The 22,033-nt window shown below is 36.0% G+C and overlaps 2 protein-coding genes and 1 pseudogene across 5 annotated transcripts in view; 2 read left to right on the top strand and 1 right to left on the bottom strand.

Annotated features, from left to right (window-relative positions):
• Positions 1-5,072, bottom strand: part of LOC107710163 (MICAL-like protein 1) — a 25,864-nt gene extending 20,792 nt beyond the window's left edge. For all 4 annotated transcript variants that reach the window (XM_016514896.1, XM_016514899.1, XM_016514897.1 and 1 more), the window contains exon 1: positions 4,509-5,072. In XM_016514896.1, coding sequence (XP_016370382.1) covers positions 4,509-4,651 — 143 coding nt within the window. In that variant the 5' untranslated portion in view covers positions 4,652-5,072. The remainder of the gene's footprint in view (positions 1-4,508) is intronic.
• A 7,335-nt stretch (positions 5,073-12,407) lies between these two features.
• LOC107710148 (26S proteasome non-ATPase regulatory subunit 12-like) lies at positions 12,408-17,963 on the top strand. The gene is made up of 10 exons (XM_016514877.1): positions 12,408-12,626; positions 12,952-13,011; positions 13,112-13,240; positions 15,324-15,431; positions 15,559-15,663; positions 16,358-16,507; positions 16,644-16,778; positions 16,918-17,030; positions 17,140-17,314; positions 17,931-17,963. The coding sequence occupies exons 1-10, from the start codon at positions 12,519-12,521 to the stop codon at positions 17,961-17,963; spliced, it is 1,116 nt and encodes a 371-aa protein (XP_016370363.1). The 5' UTR covers positions 12,408-12,518.
• Positions 17,964-18,792: 829 nt separating this feature from the next.
• Positions 18,793-21,840, top strand: LOC107710147 (voltage-dependent calcium channel gamma-4 subunit-like; annotated as a pseudogene).
• Positions 21,841-22,033: the final 193 nt, after the last annotated feature.

Below are 22,033 nucleotides of genomic sequence, written 5' to 3'. Positions count from 1 at the left end.
AAATAAAATATACTATAATTGTATTTTAGCCCTTTACAGGGCAGTAACCTCAAAGGTGCAACTATACCCCTAAAAGTGAGCATAGTACCATACAAGTATGCATGCTTTGCAGGGTACCTCATGAGAAATAAACATGGTGTTACATGAGTACTAAAATGTATTATTATTACCATAATAAATGTGTGGTTACTGCAGTTTTAGTACAAATACTGTGGTAAACTGTGTTTACTGTAATAAAACCATGGTTAATTTTTGTAAAAGGCTGCCAGGCTGTTGTACCCCTAAAGGTGAAACTTTAGCATATTTTTTTCTGACAGATTTATTAACAATGACAATTTATTTATATAGCACAATTAATTACAATTTCCGTCGACCAATGTGCTTTCCAGTAGGTCATTAAAAACAGAAAAACAACAAACAAACAAACAGAAAAATTATAAAATCATACAAATATCCCATCAGCCATACACTTTAAAAAATAAAAATGTCTTTCTTTAGCCTGGACTTAAAAATATTAAGAGAAGAGGCTTGTCTAATGGATAGTGGCAAGGCGTTCCGAAACCTGGGGGCAGCAATACAGAAAGCACGATCTCCCCTGCACTTAAGCCTCGACTTAGGGATAAACAATAGATCCTGGTTGGAAGACCGAAGGGATCTAGTGGACTGATACTCAGTCAATAACTCACAGAGATAAGAAGGGGCCAAACCATTTAGATATTTATAAACAAGGAGCAAAATTTTTAAATCCACTCTAAAATGAACAGGCAACCAATGTAGTGAGTGTAAAATAGGAGTAATATGCTCCCTCTTTTTAACCTCACTCAAGAGTCTAGCCGCAGCATTTTGAACAAGCTGCAAACGGGATAAAGCTGTCTGGCTAATCCCAAAATAAAGTGAGTTACAGTAGTCCAGCCTAGATGAAATAAAAACGTGAATTACTTTTTCAAAATCTTTAAAAGAAAGAAAAGGCTTAGCTTTAGAAAGCAGACGCAGCTGAAAAAAGCAAGCTTTGACAACTGAATTTATTTGACGGTCCAACTTTAAACCATCATCAAAAATGAAACCAAGGTTTTTTACCCATGATTTCAAACACAGAGACATCCCACCCAAATCCAGTTTCGGGGAATTTGAAAATTCAGACGGACTAAAAACTATCATTTCAGTTTTCTTTTCATTGAAGATTAAAAAATGTAAGGAAAGCCAAGCCTTTACATCCGCCACACATGCCATAAGAGACTCAAGACCCACATAACTGCTTTTGACAGGCAAATAAACCTGGGTGTCATCCGCATAACAGTGAAATGACAAACTATGTTTTCTAAAAATTGAGCCAAGAGGGAGCATATAGAGAGAAAAAAGCAAAGGAGCCAAAATAGAACCCTGGGGAACCCCACAGGGCAAAAAAGCATTACTCGAGTAATGTTCGCCCATCTTGACTGAAAAACTCCTTTTTGCAAAATACGATTTAAACCAATCTAGAGCGACACCTCTTAAACCAACACAATGTTCTAAACGATCAATGAGAACAGCATGATCGACTGTATCGAAAGCGGCCGTCAAATCTAATGGCGCTTTTCCACTGCGTGGTACGACTCGGCACGGCTCAGTATGGCACGGCACGGCTCGGTTTGCGTTTCCACTGCAGTTTAGTATTGTTTTAGAGTGGGCGGGATTATTCACATGTCGTTAGTTGTGCCGCCTATACTGCTGCGACTTCTGAAAAACGTTTTCATTCCGCGTCGCCCCATCAAGCTCTTGGATCCGCTGCTCCTCTGCTATCAACGAGAGGAACGTCTGTACTTCCTCAACAGACAACGAAACAGTCACTTCTTGGTTGTTAAAAAAAGTGCGCTCGTTCAAAACAGTCGCATTCGATCCTTCGCTGGCTGTGCTGATTTAAATCTAGCGGTTCTGTTGTGTTTGTGTCGCAAGTTCAGTGACGATACTCTCCGGCCAATCCTTTATCAGCAGAGTTTACACGTCACGCTTTGGTAACGGTACGGTTCACTTGGAACCTCAACCGAGGTGGTACTAAAAAAAGTACCAGGTACTGTACCCAGTGGAAAACCCCCCAAAAGTGAACCGAGCCGTACAGTGCCGTACCATGCAGTGGAAAACCTGACTGAAATGTTTCAAACATTGAATTATCAGCTAAAAAACGTTGTAACTGTGATAATTTTTTTCCAGAATCTTGGAGAAAAAAAGGCAGATTAGAAATGGGCCTAAAGGTAGTTAAAACTGATGAGTCCAGATTCACAGATTAACAGCAATTACAGAACATAACACAATCCATTTGAACTTTTAACAACCAGTTTAAATAAATATACTTGCACAAACTAGCCAATTTAAAATAAATATTACATGTACACAAAAGTTTGGGGTCAGTAAGATTTTGTAATATTTTTTTAAGTCTCATGTTCACCAAGGCTGCACTTGTTTGAAAAAAAACAAAACAACAACAACCATAAAAGCTGAAATATTGTGAAATATAACAATTAAACCTGACTGAAATGTTTCAAACATTGAATTATCAGCTAAAAAACGTTGTAACTGTGATTATTTTTTTCCAGAATCTTGGAGAAAAAAAGGCAGATTAGAAATGGGCCTAAAGGTAGTTAAAACTGATGAGTCCAGATTCACAGGATAAATAAATAAAATTAATGGTTAAAAAATGCACTTTAGAATTGATATTTTTATGTGAGGATCGATCCTTTCGATACAACATCAGTATCAAAAGTATCAATACTTAAGAATCGATCCGCTCATCCCTACTCAGAGTGACACTCAGGACTGAATGAGTGTGAGTGTCTCCAGCATGACCCAACATGCCCATCACAGCATTACACATACAACATGTGATCTACCCAACAGATAATGACTGATGGCCTGAGGAATCTAGAACAAGTAATTAAATCTGTGGCTTTGTGTTTTGTGACAGCAAAACACAAAGTTGGAAACGTTGTGCACCACATTATCAAAGGAAGCCTGGTTAACCCAGGTAGCTAGGCCTAAATGTCTGGACCACACTGATGTGTGCTGCGATGGTTCTTAAAGGGGTCCTATTATGCTTTTTCACTTTTTCAACTTTAGTTAGTCTGTAATGTTGCTGTTTGAGCATAAAAAAGATCTGCAAAGTTACAAAGCTCAAAGTCCACTTCAAAAAGAAATATTTTATTTAACAGAAATCACTTTTCAAAAACTACAACGAACGACTCGTTTGGACCACAACGCATATTTTCCGGGATTTGTAATATCACAAATATCGACGAATGGGACAAGATCTGGTTGAGCTGCACTAGAGAAGGCAACGAGTGTTATCACTATGTCACGCTAGCTTTCCCAAGGCAGACGAACTTAGAGTGGTTACAATCATCCGGGTTTAAAGGGGTCATATGATGCTGCTAAAAAGAACATTATTTTGTGTATTTGGTGTGACGCAATATTTACACTGAAGCTGGCAGGCGGCTATGGTAAGGGGCGTGACATTTCCCGACCAGGCGCCGAGTGGTGCCAATCACAACACACACTGGCCTTGCTAACCAATCACAGCACATTTCGTATTTCAGAAGGCGGGCTTTCATTTGATACAGGAACTATTCGAGCCGTTCATGCCAGACTGAGGAGAGAGGTGTTGTAATAATGTAAAATATGTGAAAAATAATGTGTTTTTCGAACAACTTAGTATGAGAGCCTGTTCTAGTACACCCCCAAAACAAAATCAAGACTTTGTAAAAGAGCATAATAGGACCCCTTTAAGACACTATTGTTAAACAAGCCTTCATTCACCCAGTTTGAAATCATATAGTGTCCGAAAAATCTATATTGGGAATACGAGTGGCCAATTTCAAATTTATCTTTAGTCTGAGACAGGTGGTATTTCTAATTTAAAGGGGAATGGGTATTCTTTTCTAAAAGCTAGCTAGCTAATGTTGCATACAAAAACTAGTTTTGTCAGTGTTTAGAATTACACTAGAATACAGATCAAATTAAATTGGTACACTAAAAATATTATTATGATTAAGCCTTTATCTGCTGTTATGTCTTAAAGTTGAAGTAACATTTATTATAAAGTTTGTTTTTTATTTAAATTCACATACATATTGAAATACAGCAGAGGTGGTCACGGTATAAATGTTTTAATTCTTCATTATGTTCATAATAACTTTTCATCAACAAAAATTTAAATTATTTCATCGTACGATTTATATATGTATAAAGAAATTGGATTGGCATGAACGTTTGTAAATGATGACTGCATTTCCATTTGGGCTAAACTATTCCCGATGTGAATCAAACTGCGTGTAACTTCCCGTTTATTTCAAGTCACACCTAACAATAGCACAACACAACCTACATTTCCATTAATCATGTAAGGAAACAGTGTTTCCATTAGTTAAAGCTGTCTTGACGTAAGATCGCTAAGATGATGACATTTTATGAGGTATGTAATCTTCAGAGAAGTGGAAAATGCAAACAAATGAAAGAAGTAGTGTCAGAGAAGTGCTCACATGAGATCAGGTCTGTGTTTGTGGATGATGGCACAGAAGGCCAGTCCATCTCTGAAGGATGAAGACATGTTTGTAATGTCCACATTACTGTAATTTTCACACTGGTTCCTGCACCACTCCTGCAAAGCTTTCAGAGAGCCCATGGTCGAGATTCTAAAATCCACACCTATAGCCTGATCCTGCAATACACACGAAGACCCAAAAGTTCATGAGAGACCCTCTTCCACATGTCTCTGTCCGGTACAGTTAGATCCTGCCGTATGAATTTTAAACGATCCCATTCGATCAAAGTAAGCAGTACGGATTTGACCCATAGGATTTGACCGTAGGCTACTCCAAAGAAGAAGAAAAAAATCAGCACACACGAACGGAGTCAAATTCCAACTTCAGTTACAGGCTTGAATGTCCGTCTTTTAAAATGAGACATCAATGATACTCCGATTTGCGGCATTCAATTTCAAAAACGATACATAGTCAAACGCAGTATATTACAGGCCTAACAGTTAATATTATTTTAAGCGTTGCGTGTACTGACGAATTTGGTGGACAGACGCGTCTAGACGCCTACAACCAAGAAAGAATTTCCTTGCCAAAATAAAAGTCATGTCCAAAATGAATACAAAACAAACCTTGCAAAACGATTTTATTCATTTGTATAGTCTGGATTGACGGGTGTTTTTATTAATGTTTTTTTATTATGATGATTATTATTTACACAGAATAATATGATATAATCGTTTTATCCAGACGTTCATTCTTAAACTATGTCCCATCAAAAACTAATTTTAATACAGATTTTTTTTTTTTTTACCGTGCTGGAATGAAATGAACAAAACATTTTAATACAAATTGAATGCAAATTATTTATATATTATTAAACGATAAAATTATAAAATGTCGTTTAAAAAACAATATTTTATACCAAAACCAACAAAACCAACATTTTTTTCCTAGAAGGGATTTTTTCAAAGGTTATAACTTATTTATTGTTTACCAGACAGTTATCTTATAGATCAGTGGTTCAAACCCGTTTACTCATTCACTTATCTCTGCATAGTGTACGGCTGTTGTGGGGCAAGGAATGAAGTGAGCGAATGCGGCGGCCGCTGACTCGAGAGCTGGAGCTGGCGCAGAAATAACTGAATGTACACCACCCAGTGGCAAAAAGCCTAAAGGAGCCGTGTTTAAAATGTATTTTATTTGAGTAATACCATTACATTAAAGTATATCAATTGCCTACATAATTTATTTATATTGTATCACTTTTCATTTTAAAAAATGGATTCAACACCTAGACTAATTTATAAATCGATTAATATAATTATAACAGCAGCAGCAGCAGCAGCAGCAACAACAACAACAATAAATTGTTTGTTGTTGTTGTTGTTATAGACAAGTTTAATTTTATAGGCTAGCACATTTCATATTCACAGTGCTTTACATATAATTAGGCTACATCAAAAATAAAAATTACAAGTAATAAATAAAAAGTATTAAAATAAATAAGAAGGAAAAGAAAATAGTAAAGAAATAAATTGATACAGTAGGATGCAGCACAGCATAGGCTACACAGCTCCCAGTTAGTAAATGCAGCTATGAAGGTGTTAAGGTATTAAGGTGAACCCTTGGCATTTCTGACTTGATCATCCTAATGATGAGTGGTCTGTTAGGTCTATATTCAGTGAGCAGATCTGCAGTTTATTTAGTTCATAGGCCACTGAGTGATTTATAAACAAGTAAGAGTACTTTAACTGGAAGCCAGTGTAAAGACCTGAGGGCTGGAGTGAAATGCTCAGATTTTTTGGTTCTGTTCAGAATCCTCTATAAGCTGCTGGTATGTCAATGCAGAAAGTACTCTTACTGATACTGTACTGTTTCTACCAGGGTTTTGCTATCAGTTGCCTCAGAAGGGTCTGCAAATATGCTTGTTGTCAAAGATATAGCCTTCATAAATAACACTTTAGTGTTAGGAATTACGTACCTTTTTGACAGAGACAGATCTACTACTTTATATACTCTCACTGTCCACTTTGTTAAGACTTCTGATTAAAAGGCTGTACACTAACAGAGTGGACATTCTGGCCTAAAGTCAGCCATTACACCATGTCTGAGCAAAAAATAAGGTAACATAAAAGGTTGATCAAATAAAGAGCTGCATGGTTTTTAACAATTTAATTAAAAAAATATGATTTCTTACTGACTTTTTCCTTTTTTTGGAAAAATGGAAAGATAAAATTGATAAAATAGGTAGAAGGCTTAGTTGGGGACGCACGCTTTACTGATTGCACAGACACTATTGGAATTAAGCTGAACTGGATGATGACATCACTGAATCATCAATGTACTGACTTTAGCTGGAAAAATGACTCTGTCATTGTCTTCTTGCATTATTGACAAATTATTTTCCTGTTTGACACTGTGATGTCTTTCCTGAGTAGAGGTGTGACCTCGGCATCCTGGCCAAATTCGCCCATTGGCCTCTGTCCATCATGGCCTCCTAACAATCCCCATATCTACTGATTGGCTTCATCACTCTGTCTACTCTCAACCAATAAGCTGGTGTGTGGTGGGCGTTCTGGCGCACTATGGCTGCCGTCGCATCATCCAGGTGGATGCTGCACACTGGTGTTGGACGAGGAGATTCCCCCCTCACAATGTAGATAGCTTTGAGTGCTTAGAAAAGCGCTATATAAATGTAATGAATTATTATTATTATTATTATTATTATTAACTTGAAAGACATAAGAACCATTAGTATAATTGTTACATAAAATTTAATAATTGAAACATAATTTATACATTAGAGAAGAGTTAATTAAATACCCATCAATGTCAAAAAAAAAATCACTCATAAGTGTTGTATTTATCATGAAAATGAGATACAATCCGGGGACATAGGAAAAATGGTGATATTAGCTGAACTGGATGATGACATCACTGAATCATCAATGTACTGACTTTAGCTGGAAAAATGACTCTGTCATTGTCTTCTTGCATTATTGACAAATTATTTTCCTGTTTGACACTGTAAAGCTGCTTTGACACAACCAGTATTGCATAAAGCGCTATACAAATAAAGGTGACTTCACTAGAAAAATAGAAATACGATCTTTCAGCTTTCATTTGAAGTGGACAACAACTTCCAGCAGCCATATCGCCCTGCAGCCCAAGACTGGTTGCCCACTGAAGCTTAGCAGGGTTGAGCCTGGTCAGTACCTGGATGGGAGACCTCCTGGGAAAACTAGGTTGCTGCTGGAAGAGGTGTTAGTGAGGCCAGCAGGGGGTGTTCACCCTGTGGTCTGTGTGGGTCCTAACGCCCCAGTGCAGTGACGGGGACACTATACTGTCAAAAAGCACCGTCCTTCAGATGAGACATTAAACCGAGGTCCTGGCACTATGGCTGCCGTCGCATCATCCAGGTGGATGCTGCACACTGGTGTTGGACGAGGAGATTCCCCCCTCACAATGTAGATAGCTTTGAGTGCTTAGAAAAGCGCTATATAAATGTAATGAATTATTATTATTATTATTATTATTATTAACTTGAAAGACATAAGAACCATTAGTATAATTGTTACATAAAATTTAATAATTGAAACATAATCTATACATTAGAGAAGAGTTAATTAAATACCCATCAATGTCAAAAAAAAAATCACTCATAAGTGTTGTATTTATCATGAAAATGAGATACAATCCGGGGACATAGGAAAAATGGTGATATTTGGTGGTTTAAAATGAGGTAAAATGTTTAAAATTATTTTATAATAAACTTCAATATGTTCAATAAGTTAAATTGTTGTTGAATTAGTTAATTACAGACTGATATCAAATCTCCTTTTTCTGTCAAAAATACTAAAAAAGGCAGTATCCTCTCGGCTATGTTCCTACTTAGAGAGAAATTGTATCTGTGATGATTTCCAGTCAGGATTTAGACAGTATCATAGTACTGAGACTGCTCTCATCGGCGTTACAAATGACCTGCTCTTATCATCCAGTCATGGTTGTATTTCTCTATTAGGGCTACTGGATCTTAGCGCTGCATTTGACACTATCGACCACAACATTCTTCTGAGTAGACTACAAAATTATGTTGGAATTAGTGGAAGTGCATTGGCATGGTTCAAATCTTACTTATCTGACTATCATCAATTTGTAGCAGTGATTGAAGAGGTATCATATTGATCACAAGTAGAGTATGGAGTACCACAAGTCTTAGTACTAGGGCCGCTGCTTTTCACGCTTTACATGTTACCCTTGGGAGATGTCATCAGGAAACATGGTGTTAGCTTTCACTGTTATGCTGATGATACTCAGCTCTATATTTCTTCGAGGCCCGACAAAACATACCAATTCGCAAAACTAATGGAATGCATAGTTGACATAAAAACTGGATGACTAGTAATTTCCTATTGCTAAATTCTAAAAAAACACAGGTATTAATTATTGGACCAAAAACCTCTGCATGTAATAACCTAACCTGTTTTCACTGTCTAACACTTCATGGCTGCTCTGTTAATTCTTCGACATAAGGTAGGAACCTAGGTGTGCTGTTTGATAGCAATCTTTCCTTTGAAAACCATGTTACTAGCATTTGTAAAACTGTATTTTTCCATCTTAAAAATATATCTAAATTACAACCTATGCTCTCAATGTAAAATGCAGAAATGTTAATTCATGCATTCATGACCTCAAGTTTAGATGATTGTAATGCTTTATTGGGCTCTGTGCTCTTAATAAACAAACTCCAGCTGGTCCAAAATGCAGCAGATAGAGTTCTTACTATAACCAGGAAGTATGACCATATTAGCCAGGTTCTGTCAACTCTGCACTGGCTCCCTATTGAACATCGTATACATTTTAAAATCTTGCTAATTTCTTATAAAGCCCTGAATGGTTTAGCTCCTCAGTACTTGAGCGAGCTCATATCACATTATAGTCCTTCATGTCCGCTGCATTCTCAAAACACTGGCCATTTGATAATACCTAGAATATCAAAATCAACTGTGGACGGCAGATACTTTTCCTATTTAGCGCCCAAACTCTTGAATTATCTACCTAACGTTGTTCGGGAGGCAGACACACTCTGTCATTTTAAATCTAGATTAAAGATCCATTTCTTTAACCTGGCATACACATAACACACTATCACATTTCTATAATTCAAATCCATTAAATGATTGTAAGGCTGCATTAATTAGGTCAACTGGACCCGGGAACACTTCTCATAACACCCGATGTACTCGTTACATCATAAGAAGAATGGTATACGCTAATATTAGTCTGTTTCATTCTGATTCTGAAGTCACTGTAGCCACCCAGATCCAGTCCGTATCCAGTCCAGATGGTTGATCAGCACCGAGAGACGACCTCTACAGCCCTGAATGTCAGTGGAGACCATGTCAACTAGATGCGCCCCAGAGACAGATCCCCTGCGAAGACCTCGTCAACTAGACAGCCATCGGGACAAGACCACGGGAACCAGACAAGTCCTCTGCACAATCTGATCTGTGTTGCAGCCTGGAATTAAACCATGCCATACTGGTTTCATCTGGCCAGAGGAGAACTGGCTCCCCGACTGAGCCTGGTTTCTCCCAAGGTTTTTTTCTCCATTTCTGTCACTGATGGAGTTTTGGTTCCTTGCCACTGCCACTTATGCCTTTGGCTTGCTTAGTTGGGGATGCTTAATTTCTGGCGATATTGTCAGCTTGATCGCACAGACACTGTTGGAAGAGAGCTGAACTGGATGATGACGACATCACTGTATCATCAATGAAGTGACTTTAACTGAAAAATTGACTGTTTGTTATTGTCCTCTTGCATTATTGACAAACTATTTTCTTGTTTGACACTGTAAAGCTGCTTTGACACAGTCTGTATTGTATTAAGCGCTAATAAAAAAAATTACGAGTAAGACACCTTTAAAATCTATATTGTTCTGCATTTTAAGGCAGTGAGATCATGATCTTTACTGGGGATACAAAGGGCACCAAATACTAAAAAAAAGTATAATGAATCAACACTAGAGAGAGGATAATACAGTTTCAGTGAAATAAGTGCTACAATAGTTTCAATTAGAGTTTCAATTTGACATTTGGCAAGGAAGGAACCAAAACTCCTCCAGGACGATAGTAGTGATGAAAAAAAAATACTTGAGAGGAACCAGTCTTCACCGGTGGTGGGTATTTAATACAATTGCTCCTCCCTTTCTTCTACATTCTGTATACCATCTGCATTTCTAACACATTCCACACTGAAAACAAATTATTTAAACTTCCCAAGGTCCTAAAAAACCTCCACCAGCAGATACTAGAACGGTGGCTATTATAGATACTGTAAAGTAGGTGCCCTTAGGCTGTAAATATTAAAAAATGGCACCAGTCTATTCTAAATAGGGTTTTATATACAGTATAAGAACATCTCAACTGTTGTCACAGCCTATAAAAGAAGGGACCTGACAGTCAGTGTTCAGAAGGTCATTTGTCAATGGCACGCAAGACCACCATCTTCACAACATTATTTTTGGCTTGTAGGTGGGGGAGCAATGATGTTGGCTGGGTGCTAGAAAATGTCTTGTATAAATTGTTAGAAAGATTCATTCACAAATTCGTTTATTATCAACACAAGTCTAACATCTTCCCCCTTGAACAAGGCCTTTTTTACCATTTCATCTGTCTTTACAACTGTCGCCTCCTTGAAACATACAGAACATACACATGTGATTCAAATAACCAACCACTAGAAGGTGACACTGGCACATTTAACAAATGTGGTACACTTAGTTATTTATTAATTTTTTAAGTATTAGAGGACCAAATCTCACATTATTACTAGGAGAAATTTTTGTTTAATTATTATTTTACTTAAAATTAGCACATTTTAAGCCCTTCAAATAATTTTGGTTTGTCCCACCTCATCTTGACCTTTTTGACTGTATCCAACAATTAAAGTCATACAATAAATAATGTTAAACTGATATATTTTATTCAATATATTCAAAAATTTGGCAAAGGTTATAGTATTGGCTGTTACTCCATTTTTGTTGTATGTAGCCTATGTGTATGTATGTACATATGCAAAAAAAAAAAAAAAAAAAACCCACTGAATATAAATTCATTGGTTTTTTGCCTGTGCTAGAGTTTTTGTTTGCTCAGGAGATTTGTCTTTTTTTATCTATATGACTTGCCAAAAGTGCACTATTATAAACTCTTTGAAAAGTGTATGAAAAGTGTATTTGTGAATGTAGCTCTTTGTGAAGATAACTCCAGCCTATTAAATAACTGGTGTCTTTACACATATAACGAGGGATGATAAAATACTGACACTGTACCTCATAAAATACGGCATAATAACACAATGGCCAGAATTAATTGGCAAATTGTATTAAAGATGCACTCAGTAACTGTCATGTTGGTCTGCATTTCTCATAAACAATCGTAAACCACAGTAGATTGTAGAGACCATTGGTGCGGTGCCAGTGGTTTCTATGATCTTTGTAGGATTACGATGCTTTCAGGAAACAGGCATTGCTATTATGTTCATCTTGGACTTATATAACTAGTGGTGTGGATGCAGCCTTATATGAAAGCTAAACATTTTAGTTGTCAATGCCATCGCAGAACATAGTTATTTATTCTGCAAGTGTCCAGTGACAGTCGTGTTATACGTTTTTATTTTATTTAATTTTATTTTTCTGTCACTTTTTTATTTACAATTCAGTCTGGTAGATTATGGGTACTTCAGAAACACTGCTTCAGCTTCCCAAACGATTTTTTTTTTCAATTTAGAATATTTAAATACGACACATACCGACTAAGTTAAAAAAAAAAAAAAAAAAATCACATTTCTTTCGACACTCCGCACTCCTGTCCAGTTGGTGGCGGTAATGAATGAATAGCTGGTTTGCCAACCGCCAAACAAACGCCATACAAAGAAAGAAGATTTTCAGCTAGCTGTACGGGTTGTAGTTATCACATTCACAGTGAATTCTTCCTATTATAAGCAGTAATAATGTCTGAGGACAGAGCTGAACGATCAGATGGACGGATAGTGAAGATGGAGGTTGACTACAGTGCTACTGTAGATCAGCGTCTGCCTGAGTGTGAGAAAATGGCCAGAGTAAGTGTGAATGAGCGGCTGAGTCATGCTGCGTGCTAAAGCTAACGTTAATCAAATAATTCCAGAATTAAACTATATAAATGATTTACTTATTATAAATCTCTCTAACGCGTTTAATTAAAAAAAAGTTTTATTACGCAGACATAAACCTCTCGGGAAACTGCTGTCTAAGTAGACATTTGACTTTCTAGCCATAGATACTTCACCATTCATATTTCATCTCTGATAAACAATTCCAGATAAATGCACAGTGATTTGAGCTCTAGCTTTAACATGCGACAGAAAAGAAAAAAAAAAAACATAATATTCTGTTTTTGCTTTTAAGGATGGCAGACTACAGGAGGCCATCGAGAGTCTACTGTCACTAGAGAAGCAAACAAGAACTGTAAGTGTCTCACTTTGATCATGTCACCTGTTTAATGATAGGTTTAATTTATTAGCTCTTAAAATGCTCTGCATTATTTGCATGTGTCACTTCTGTCCAGGTTTCAGACATGGTGTCCACCTCCAGGATCTTGGTGGCTATAGTTCAGTTATGCTATGAAGCTAAAGACTGGGATGCCTTGAATGAAAACATCATGCTACTGTCTAAGAGAAGAAGCCAGTTGAAGCAGGTAGGAATACTGTTTTAAGCACATCATGGAGCCAGTAATTGAGCTCATGATGCCTAATAAAAATATACATCGACCACCTGAACCAGCCTGTCAGTTTAAAAACACTTCTACATAATGTATTGGAGAATATGCAGAGATAATAAATAATAAATGAAAGTAATGGCAAAGACCAGTACAGCAGTTTTGTAAAAAAGCTCTAACAACTAATGTAACCATATCTCTTTGGACGATACAGTGTGCTAACATGTTTTATATTATATTGTATTTTATTTTTAGAAACATATTTTTATATATAGTTATATTAATGTTACATTTATATATGAAATATTAAAACAATAGCTGGACATTTTTGGTGAAGTGATGCAGTGAAGATGAAGATTATGAAGAACACATTAAATCCAGATCATTAGTGACTTTCAGTGGTAATTTTCAGCCCATTTCCTCTTAGGGGTGGGCGCTATAGCGATATGAAAGTGACTACTTTCGGTATTATGTTTTTCCATGATATGGATTTTGCTATACCGTGGATACCGTTATATATTCATGAATTCAAATTTTGCATTTATATAGTTTTGTTCAATTCGGTACGCTTTGCAAATTTTAACACAAATTACGATAAAGAGTCGAGGCTGATCGTTTTTGTGCTCTGTGTGCAACGCCGTACTACACAGGCATTAGTAATCAAACACATAGAGCATCGTAACAGACCAAATTAATAGAGCACAAATCGCCTATTCCAGTGGTTCCCAAACTGGGGGGCGCGGAGCTATGACAAGGGGGGCACGGCAAGGCTGAGGGATAGTGTACAGTCAGCAGATTATTTTTTAAAAGAAACCTCTGCAGGGTGATAAAGACTAGGCTACACTACGTAATTTTCCCGCTTATCATGCGGCCACTTGTCTGATAAGTAAATAGAGCGCAATATATTAATTTGACATATTTTAATTACCTCAACATGACTCGCAGTACCTGCTTGAGTGCTCCGTTGTAGCAATTGTGGTTGTATCAATAACAGACCACTAGATGGCGAGATTGAAGAATCAGAGTTGTATTGCAGGCAGCCATGTAGAAATATAAATGAACGATGTATGGTTCTGCTCTAAGCATAAAAGTTACCAGTTTGTGAAAGTACTTCTAGTGCCAGGTAAACGTAAAGCAGATTATGAATATACTTAAGATTCACAAATACCAAAACAATGTCTCTACACCAGACGCGAGCGGCGCGACGTGACGAAAGCAAATAGAACCCAGATACAAAACAAACCCAGAACAAACCCAGATAACCCCGCCCTCGGGAAAAGGCAGCAAAGGGGGCGAGGCCATGCTGCGCTGCTTTAGAGAAGAGGAAGAGAAAACTAGAGGTGCATGTAAAAATCTATTCATATATGAATCGCGATTCTGTCTTTAATGATTCTAATGGATTCACAAGTTTCAAAATCTATGTTCTTGTGTGAAAAAGAATGCGTTTTTTAAAAAACGAAGCATTAACACGTTAGACAGCACCCCATAAACACAATCAAGCCTAGAAAAAAAACAGTGAACCACCCCTTCAAGCAGCACAAATGTTTACAACATTGATAATAATCAGAAATGGCTACTGAGCAGCATTCTGAGGGAGGGGCTTCATAAAAGAAGGAAATGATCAGCGCATTTATGGGAGAAGGGACCAGCGGTGTGGAATAAAGGTAAATTGTGTGAAAAAGAATGCGTTTTTTAAAAAACGAAGCATTAAAAAGACTTTTCAGGTCTATGTCCAATCCCTCACTTTTTCTAGTTATATAAAGTTAAAATATTTTTCCTGTAATTTTTTTTCTCATATCGCAATATAATATCGATATCGTCTGGACAGTGTAAAATATCGTGATATGAATTTTAGATCATATTGCCCACCCCTATTTCCTCTGATGCTTCCAAGAATATCAAGTCATTCTTGCCATTATTCTTGTCACTTGCAATAGTTGGTTAAATGAGAAAAGCAACAAGTAAAAATTATTGATCTCTAATTTTTTTTATGTCTTTTTTATCATTGGTTTCCGAGAATGAAATAGGTGGTTCTAACATAAAAATAAATTTTCCTTTACAGGCTGTTACAAAGATGGTACAGGAATGTTATACATATGTTGATGCTATGAGTGACCTGTCAATCAAACTCCGACTCATTGACACGCTACGCACCGTCACTGCTGGAAAGGTCTCCACTTGCACTCTTTTTAGCTTAATCTGTTTACCAGATCTATTTCTTATGAGCTCGCTCATTCTTCTGATGCAATAATCAGCTTTACACTTTATTTACACGTTGCATATCAATGTTTTTGTAGATATATGTGGAGATTGAGCGTGCTAGGCTGACTAAAACATTGGCCCAAATCAAAGAGCAAAATGGAGATGTGAAAGAGGCTGCATCCATTCTGCAGGAACTGCAGGTGAGTGTTAACGAGAGATTTGCTCATCTGCCTCGTCATTGTGCTCTTAAGACCTATTCAAATTAAATGTGAATATTCATTATGAACATTTCTGATGTTCTTTTTCAGGTTTAATATTTTTCATCTAATATTTATATTTTATTTCATTTCAACTATATCGATTTAAAAATGATTTTGAATAGTTTTAGCTTTAATTAACGATAACGTGTTTAACAGATCAGACCCCAAAATTTCACAAACCACATGAAAGTGTATAAATAATATAAGGAAATGTAAAAATAATATTATAATTTTCCCTGATGCTTTATGAACTCAAATTCAAAAGTGTGTGTTAATGCTTTCTTTTTAAGTATTTTTTAAGTACTTCTATTTTATTTATAATAATTTGTCATTTTTCTTCATGTAAAATATTTAATGTATTTGTGTAACATAAAATCTTGGAGCGTATAAACAAAAAAAAGCAATGAGTTAAATTTTTTTTATTTTATTGTTTATCACATTTACTGATGAACAAGAGCGTGCCTGATATTTGAAATGTCGTCAAAAATAAACATAAGTTAATCATTATGTAATCTTGGCATGTAATCATTGTTAATGTTAAAAAGTGTAAAAACCTTTTACTGTCTCAGCCTGAGTGAAAGTGCATTCACACTTGGTTTGAATAGACATTTCTCAACAATCTAACTCTCTGCAGGTGGAGACATATGGATCAATGGAGAAGAAGGAGAAGGCGGAGTTCATTCTGGAGCAGATGAGGCTGTGCATTGCTGTCAAGGACTACATTCGAACACAGATCATTAGCAAAAAGATCAACACTAAATTCTTCCAGGAGGAGGGCTCTGAGGTTGTCATTCACTTTCTGAAGAAACTTCTGTTCTAGTCTTCTATTTTTTCTGATTTCTTGTCAGTTTATAATCTTTGTGGGAGGTGTGTTCAGTTTTTCCGTTTATATAACCATTTGATTTTTCTTTAATTCTTAGGATTTGAAACTGAAATATTATAATCTGATGATTCAAGTTGATCAGCACGAGGGCTCCTACCTGTCCATATGTAAACATTACAGAGCCATATATGACACTCCCTGTATCCTGGAAGATGCCTCCAAATGGCAGCAGGTACCTTTTTATTTGCATTGTAATTCTTGTCTTGCTTATTCTGTTTAGATTTGCTGTTTACCTTAGTAATACAAAGAAACATTGTCACATTTGCAATTTAGTGCTTTTTAAAACTGACGATGTCTCTTGTATCTTTCAGGCTCTGAAGAGTGTGGTGCTCTATGTGATTTTGGCACCCTATGACAATGAACAGTCTGATTTAGTTCATAGAATCAGCATTGACAAGAAACTGGAGGAAATACCCAAATACAGGTAAGCGGGCCAAAACATACTGGGAGTTTCTGCAAGAGTTCAGGGATGCTGCTGGTTAATTGCTGAGTCGCATACATGTTAGGTAGAAGAATATATCCCTCTCTTGCAGGGATCTCCTGAAACAATTCACAACCATGGAGCTGATGCGCTGGTCATCTGTGGTGGAGGATTATGGAAAGGAACTGAGGGAGGGTTCCATGGAAACTCCGGACACTGATGTCTTCACCTACTCAGAAGAAGGAGAAAAGAGATGGAAAGATCTGAAAAACAGAGTGGTAGAACATGTGAGTTGGTCTTATTTTTGCTGAAGTGGGAAGCCTAATTGTTTTTATCTGTGTTTAGCCTGTCACTCTTTTAAAAGAATAATTCACACCCAAATCTAAATGTTTATCTAATCTAATTATTATTGTTGTTTAAAACCCATGACTTCCATGGGACACAAATGGATGATTATAAGTGTTCTACTGGTTGCTCTTGTCAATGCATTCACAAAGAAAACTGAGGCTTTCAAGCTTCAGTATAGACACAAAGTTTCATAAATTTGGAATAATGGACACTATATAAATCTTCTAAAGACATGCATCAAAATACTGGGATTTAGAATAATATTATTACTTTAAGGTCTTTATTTCAATGTACCGTATTGTCCCGAATATAAGACGATATTTTTTTCTTGGAAATACAACTGAAAAAATGCGGTCGTCTTATATTCAGGGTCTAGACTTTGACATGTCAATAATACACCCACAACACTAGGTGGCGCCAAATACGCATAAAACGAGCCCCCCCCCCCCCCCCTTTTCACCTTGAAACATTTGATTAAACGAATGTTAAGTAAACTTTTGTTGTTAATGCTTCTGTTTAAATTCTGTTATTGACAACGATGTGGCCTGCACTCAGACTGAGAACAATGTTAGTCTGTGGTTTCCATGACGAGTTTTACACTGCACTTAAGATTTTCTTGTATGTTTTGTGTTTGTGACCTCTGGCTGTAGTTGATGTCCAGAAAAAAATCACTCTAAACTCCACATGAAGCCTCCCAACGTCAGTGACACCCCACCCCCCTTTGTATTAAGTAAATGCCTTGTATTACATTTAAACATTATAGGAAAAAATAATCATAATAATATTGGTATTCAGATGTTGCTCCAGCATCCACATTAAAATTTTTTGGAAATAATTCTGGGTTTGTTAATTTGCCATTCAGGGAAATTACAGGCAACATGTGCGGTTTGTTTATTATTATTATTATTATGGCAAATGATACTTTCTTGATTTACTTGATATAACTTTTGAATTAGATTGTTTAAGCCATACAAATACATCTGCATCGTTTAAATTGGAAGGTTCAGTTTACATGGTTATAAAAATAAAACCTAAAAAAAAAAAGTTCTGTATTGTTATTTTTAAATTCTGTATGGGTCATCTAAAAAATTATAGGGATAAGATGGTCCCTACTGGGAGAAGAAGCCCTCCTGGATAAACATTTACATAACGTATAAATGACTTTTAGTTTTTATTATTCAATAATAATAATATATGTATATATATATATATATATATAAAGTTCCGTTAATGTAAAATACTAAATCAACTATTCTGTTTATTTCTTTCTTTTTTTACATTTATTTACACAATTTAGTGAAACAACCCGCGTTCATTTGTGCGGATGAAACGAAAAAAGTTTGACTTGTGTGCTCGTCATGCGTGGCTGAATTTAGACGCGCAACAGAGGTATGAAATGTACTGTGAAGTTGTCTTGATGCGCTCAGTTCAGTATAGTCTACGGTGTGATCGTGGAGTTCAGATTGTTTTGACGAGCCTGGGCGCGTTCGCAGCGATAAGCCTGATAACTGTCGCGATCGGAACCGATTACTGGCTCTACTCTAGTCTAGAGCACAGTGTAACACGACCAGCAACGCAACAGATGAAACCCACACCTTGCAGCAGCCAAAGAAAATACGAGGAGATCTCACGCATTCTGGACTTTGGAGGATCTGCTGTATCGAAGGTAAATGGGTGCGGTCTGAATTTTAATAGTTGCAAATAAGAATAAAAGTTGTAATTTCTATAACAGTGAAGTGGTCTTATTTAACGCATTTAAAATGCATAAAAAGTTTAAGAGACATCCTGTTAATCAAGAAGGAAGAATGCATTGAATTAAAATTTAAGAGACCTCCTTTTAATAATCCTTTTAAAACATTGACAAACAAATTCTGAGGAACAGTTTTGACAATGGATTTCACACACACAAAATATGGGATGTTTATTTGAGATATAATAATTAATTCTGTCCTTAGACGTGACTTTAAAGAAAATCACTGAGAGAGTAGATAATGAAAGATGGATGAAAATGGAAACAAGAAAATACCTGTGGCATAGATATTTAACAACATTTCATCTATATTTACATAAAATAATATTAATATTAATTAAGATTAAATAAAAGATTATTATAAATTAAGATATATTTTAGTGTAAGGTCACACAAAAGAAATATCAAAATGAGAAATACACAAATACCCAAAGGAGAAGTATAGGCAGACCTAGGTTCTGAATATTCCTTCTGAAAAGCGGGTCAAAAAATTAAATAAAAATTGGAATTGTGTTTATCTTGTAAAGTAATGCAATCTTTAAATGAAATAAACTGGTGTGAAGCAGTTCCATCGGAGCTTGATAGATGCATTAAACAAATTTTACTGCTTTTGGGACAAACAGTGCATCAGGGTTTCATACCGTGTCAGATTTTATTTTATTTTATTTTTTTACAGGAAATGTATATGAATATATAGAAGAGTGTAGAACCTTTTGATGTACAGTAAACACTGTAACTGAAACAGTTTCATTTAATACAATTCAGCATCACCTATGTTTGGCACAGGGATCAACAATGGGAGCTGCTATTGGATCAATCATTTTCTGTGGATAATGACTATGACACAGACAGCTTGGAGTTTCTCCTCCGTGAGTTCTTTTTTAAATTTTTATTTTATAGTCAAAGAACAGTTCAAAGTGGTATTCCACCACTGGCGTGTATGAAGAACTAAAGAAGAATTAAAGTAGTTTTATTTTTTTTTACTGTATGGACCATTTGTTTCAACATGATGTGTAATAATGTTGGCCAGTGTATGTGTATAATAGAATAATGGTTGCCTAAGGTGCCTTTGTGTGTTGCAGGAATAGTGTGGGCATCCAGTCTCTTCCTCATCCTGAGTACCATACTGCTTCTCTTGGGGTGACTTTGTGTCGGGCTGGGCCAGATTTACAGCAGCAGAAATAACATTCTTCTGAGTGCAGGAATCCTATTTGTATCGGCAGGTACAGCACATGCCATTAACAGTAACCTTAGCATTCAGCTAGTTCTAGTGTTTCAGAAGAGAATCACTGAGGAGTCTCCATTTGCAAATCATAAGTTTAATAATTATAGCATATAAATGTATTTTTAATTAAAAACAGCATGATTGCCATACATGCATTGCATGGAATTAAAGAAACAAGAAATGACAATGATATATTTTTTAAGATGTATTTTGTCAGCTTGAGTTTTAATGAATTTTGCTAATTTAATTTTCTGCATATATGTTCTGCAAAAATATCTTTGAAATAATGAATATCTATAACATGCATTTCTCAACTTGATTAATTGATTAATGATGTGTTCAATCAACTTAAAAACCCATTATGTTTGTGTGACATTAATTCACTTATTTTTTTTTTTTAAACCTTTCATCAGGCCTTAGCAATACAATCGGCATCATTGTTTACATCTAGTAATGCTGGAGACCCTAGTGACAAGAAAGGAGAAGATAAGAAAAACCTGTCTGAGGAGTCTCCATTTGCAAATCATAAGTTTAATAATTATAGCATATAAATGTATTTTTAATTAAAAACAGCATGATTGCCATACATGCATTGCATGGAATTAAAGAAACAAGAAATGACAATGATATATTTTTTAAGATGTATTTTGTCAGCTTGAGTTTTAATGAATTTTGCTAATTTAATTTTCTGCATATATGTTCTGCAAAAATATCTTTGAAATAATGAATATCTATAACATGCATTTCTCAACTTGATTAATTGATTAATGATGTGTTCAATCAACTTAAAAACCCATTATGTTTGTGTGACATTAATTCACTTAAATAGCTAATTTTACAATGAAAAAAAAAAACAATGTTGCATGATTGAAGCAGACATTATCAAAGAGCATTCTATGAGAATGTCCTGATTCTCAACTTGGAATTAAGAAAACATTCAGTCATGACTTGTCAACTAATTAGAAGCTTATATATATATATATATATATATATACTAGTGACAAGAAAGGAGAAGATAAGAAAAACCTGTACAGCTATGGATTGTCCTTCTACTCCGGCATACTCTCCTTCATCGTGGCGGAGGCCATTGGTGTGTTGGCAGTCAACATCTACATTGAAAAGTACAAAGAGGTTCATTTCAAACGCTTTGAGTTTATTAAAACTGCCACCTCCCCCTTAGCCTCCTCCTATACGAGCATTCCAAATTACCATTACAGACAACAGTTCCAGTCCTATTCTCAGTCCACAGAGCCATCTAAAAACACGTCCTCTGCCACACTTAGCGCCACCAGCTCCTCACTGCCTTTGGGGGACATTTCAATGTATACGGTGGGGAAAGAACATCCACTAAAGGTAGGTGCTCTGGCTGCCAATAACACTGATCTTGAACATACCAACTTCCTGCAAGTTCACAATCGTGTCTCTAAAGATGTGAAGGACAGTTTAAATCGCAGGATCACTCCTGTGTAAAAATACATACATGATGCATTTATAATTATTTACAGTTTAACTCAATCACTTTGGCTCAGTTGTTAAAGGGGTCATATGATGCTTATTTAAAGATCATTATTTTGTGTATTTGGTGTAACAGAATATGTTGACATGCTTTAATGTTCAAAAAACACATTATTTTTCAAATACTGTACATTATTGTAGGTCCTCTATGCCCCGCCTCTCTCAAAC

Source organism: Sinocyclocheilus rhinocerous, unplaced genomic scaffold (genome assembly GCF_001515625.1).
Source record: "Sinocyclocheilus rhinocerous isolate Xijiao unplaced genomic scaffold, SAMN03320098_v1.1 scaffold447, whole genome shotgun sequence".
Taxonomy (NCBI): Eukaryota; Metazoa; Chordata; class Actinopteri; order Cypriniformes; family Cyprinidae; genus Sinocyclocheilus; species Sinocyclocheilus rhinocerous.
This window is presented reverse-complemented; position numbering and strand designations above follow the sequence as displayed.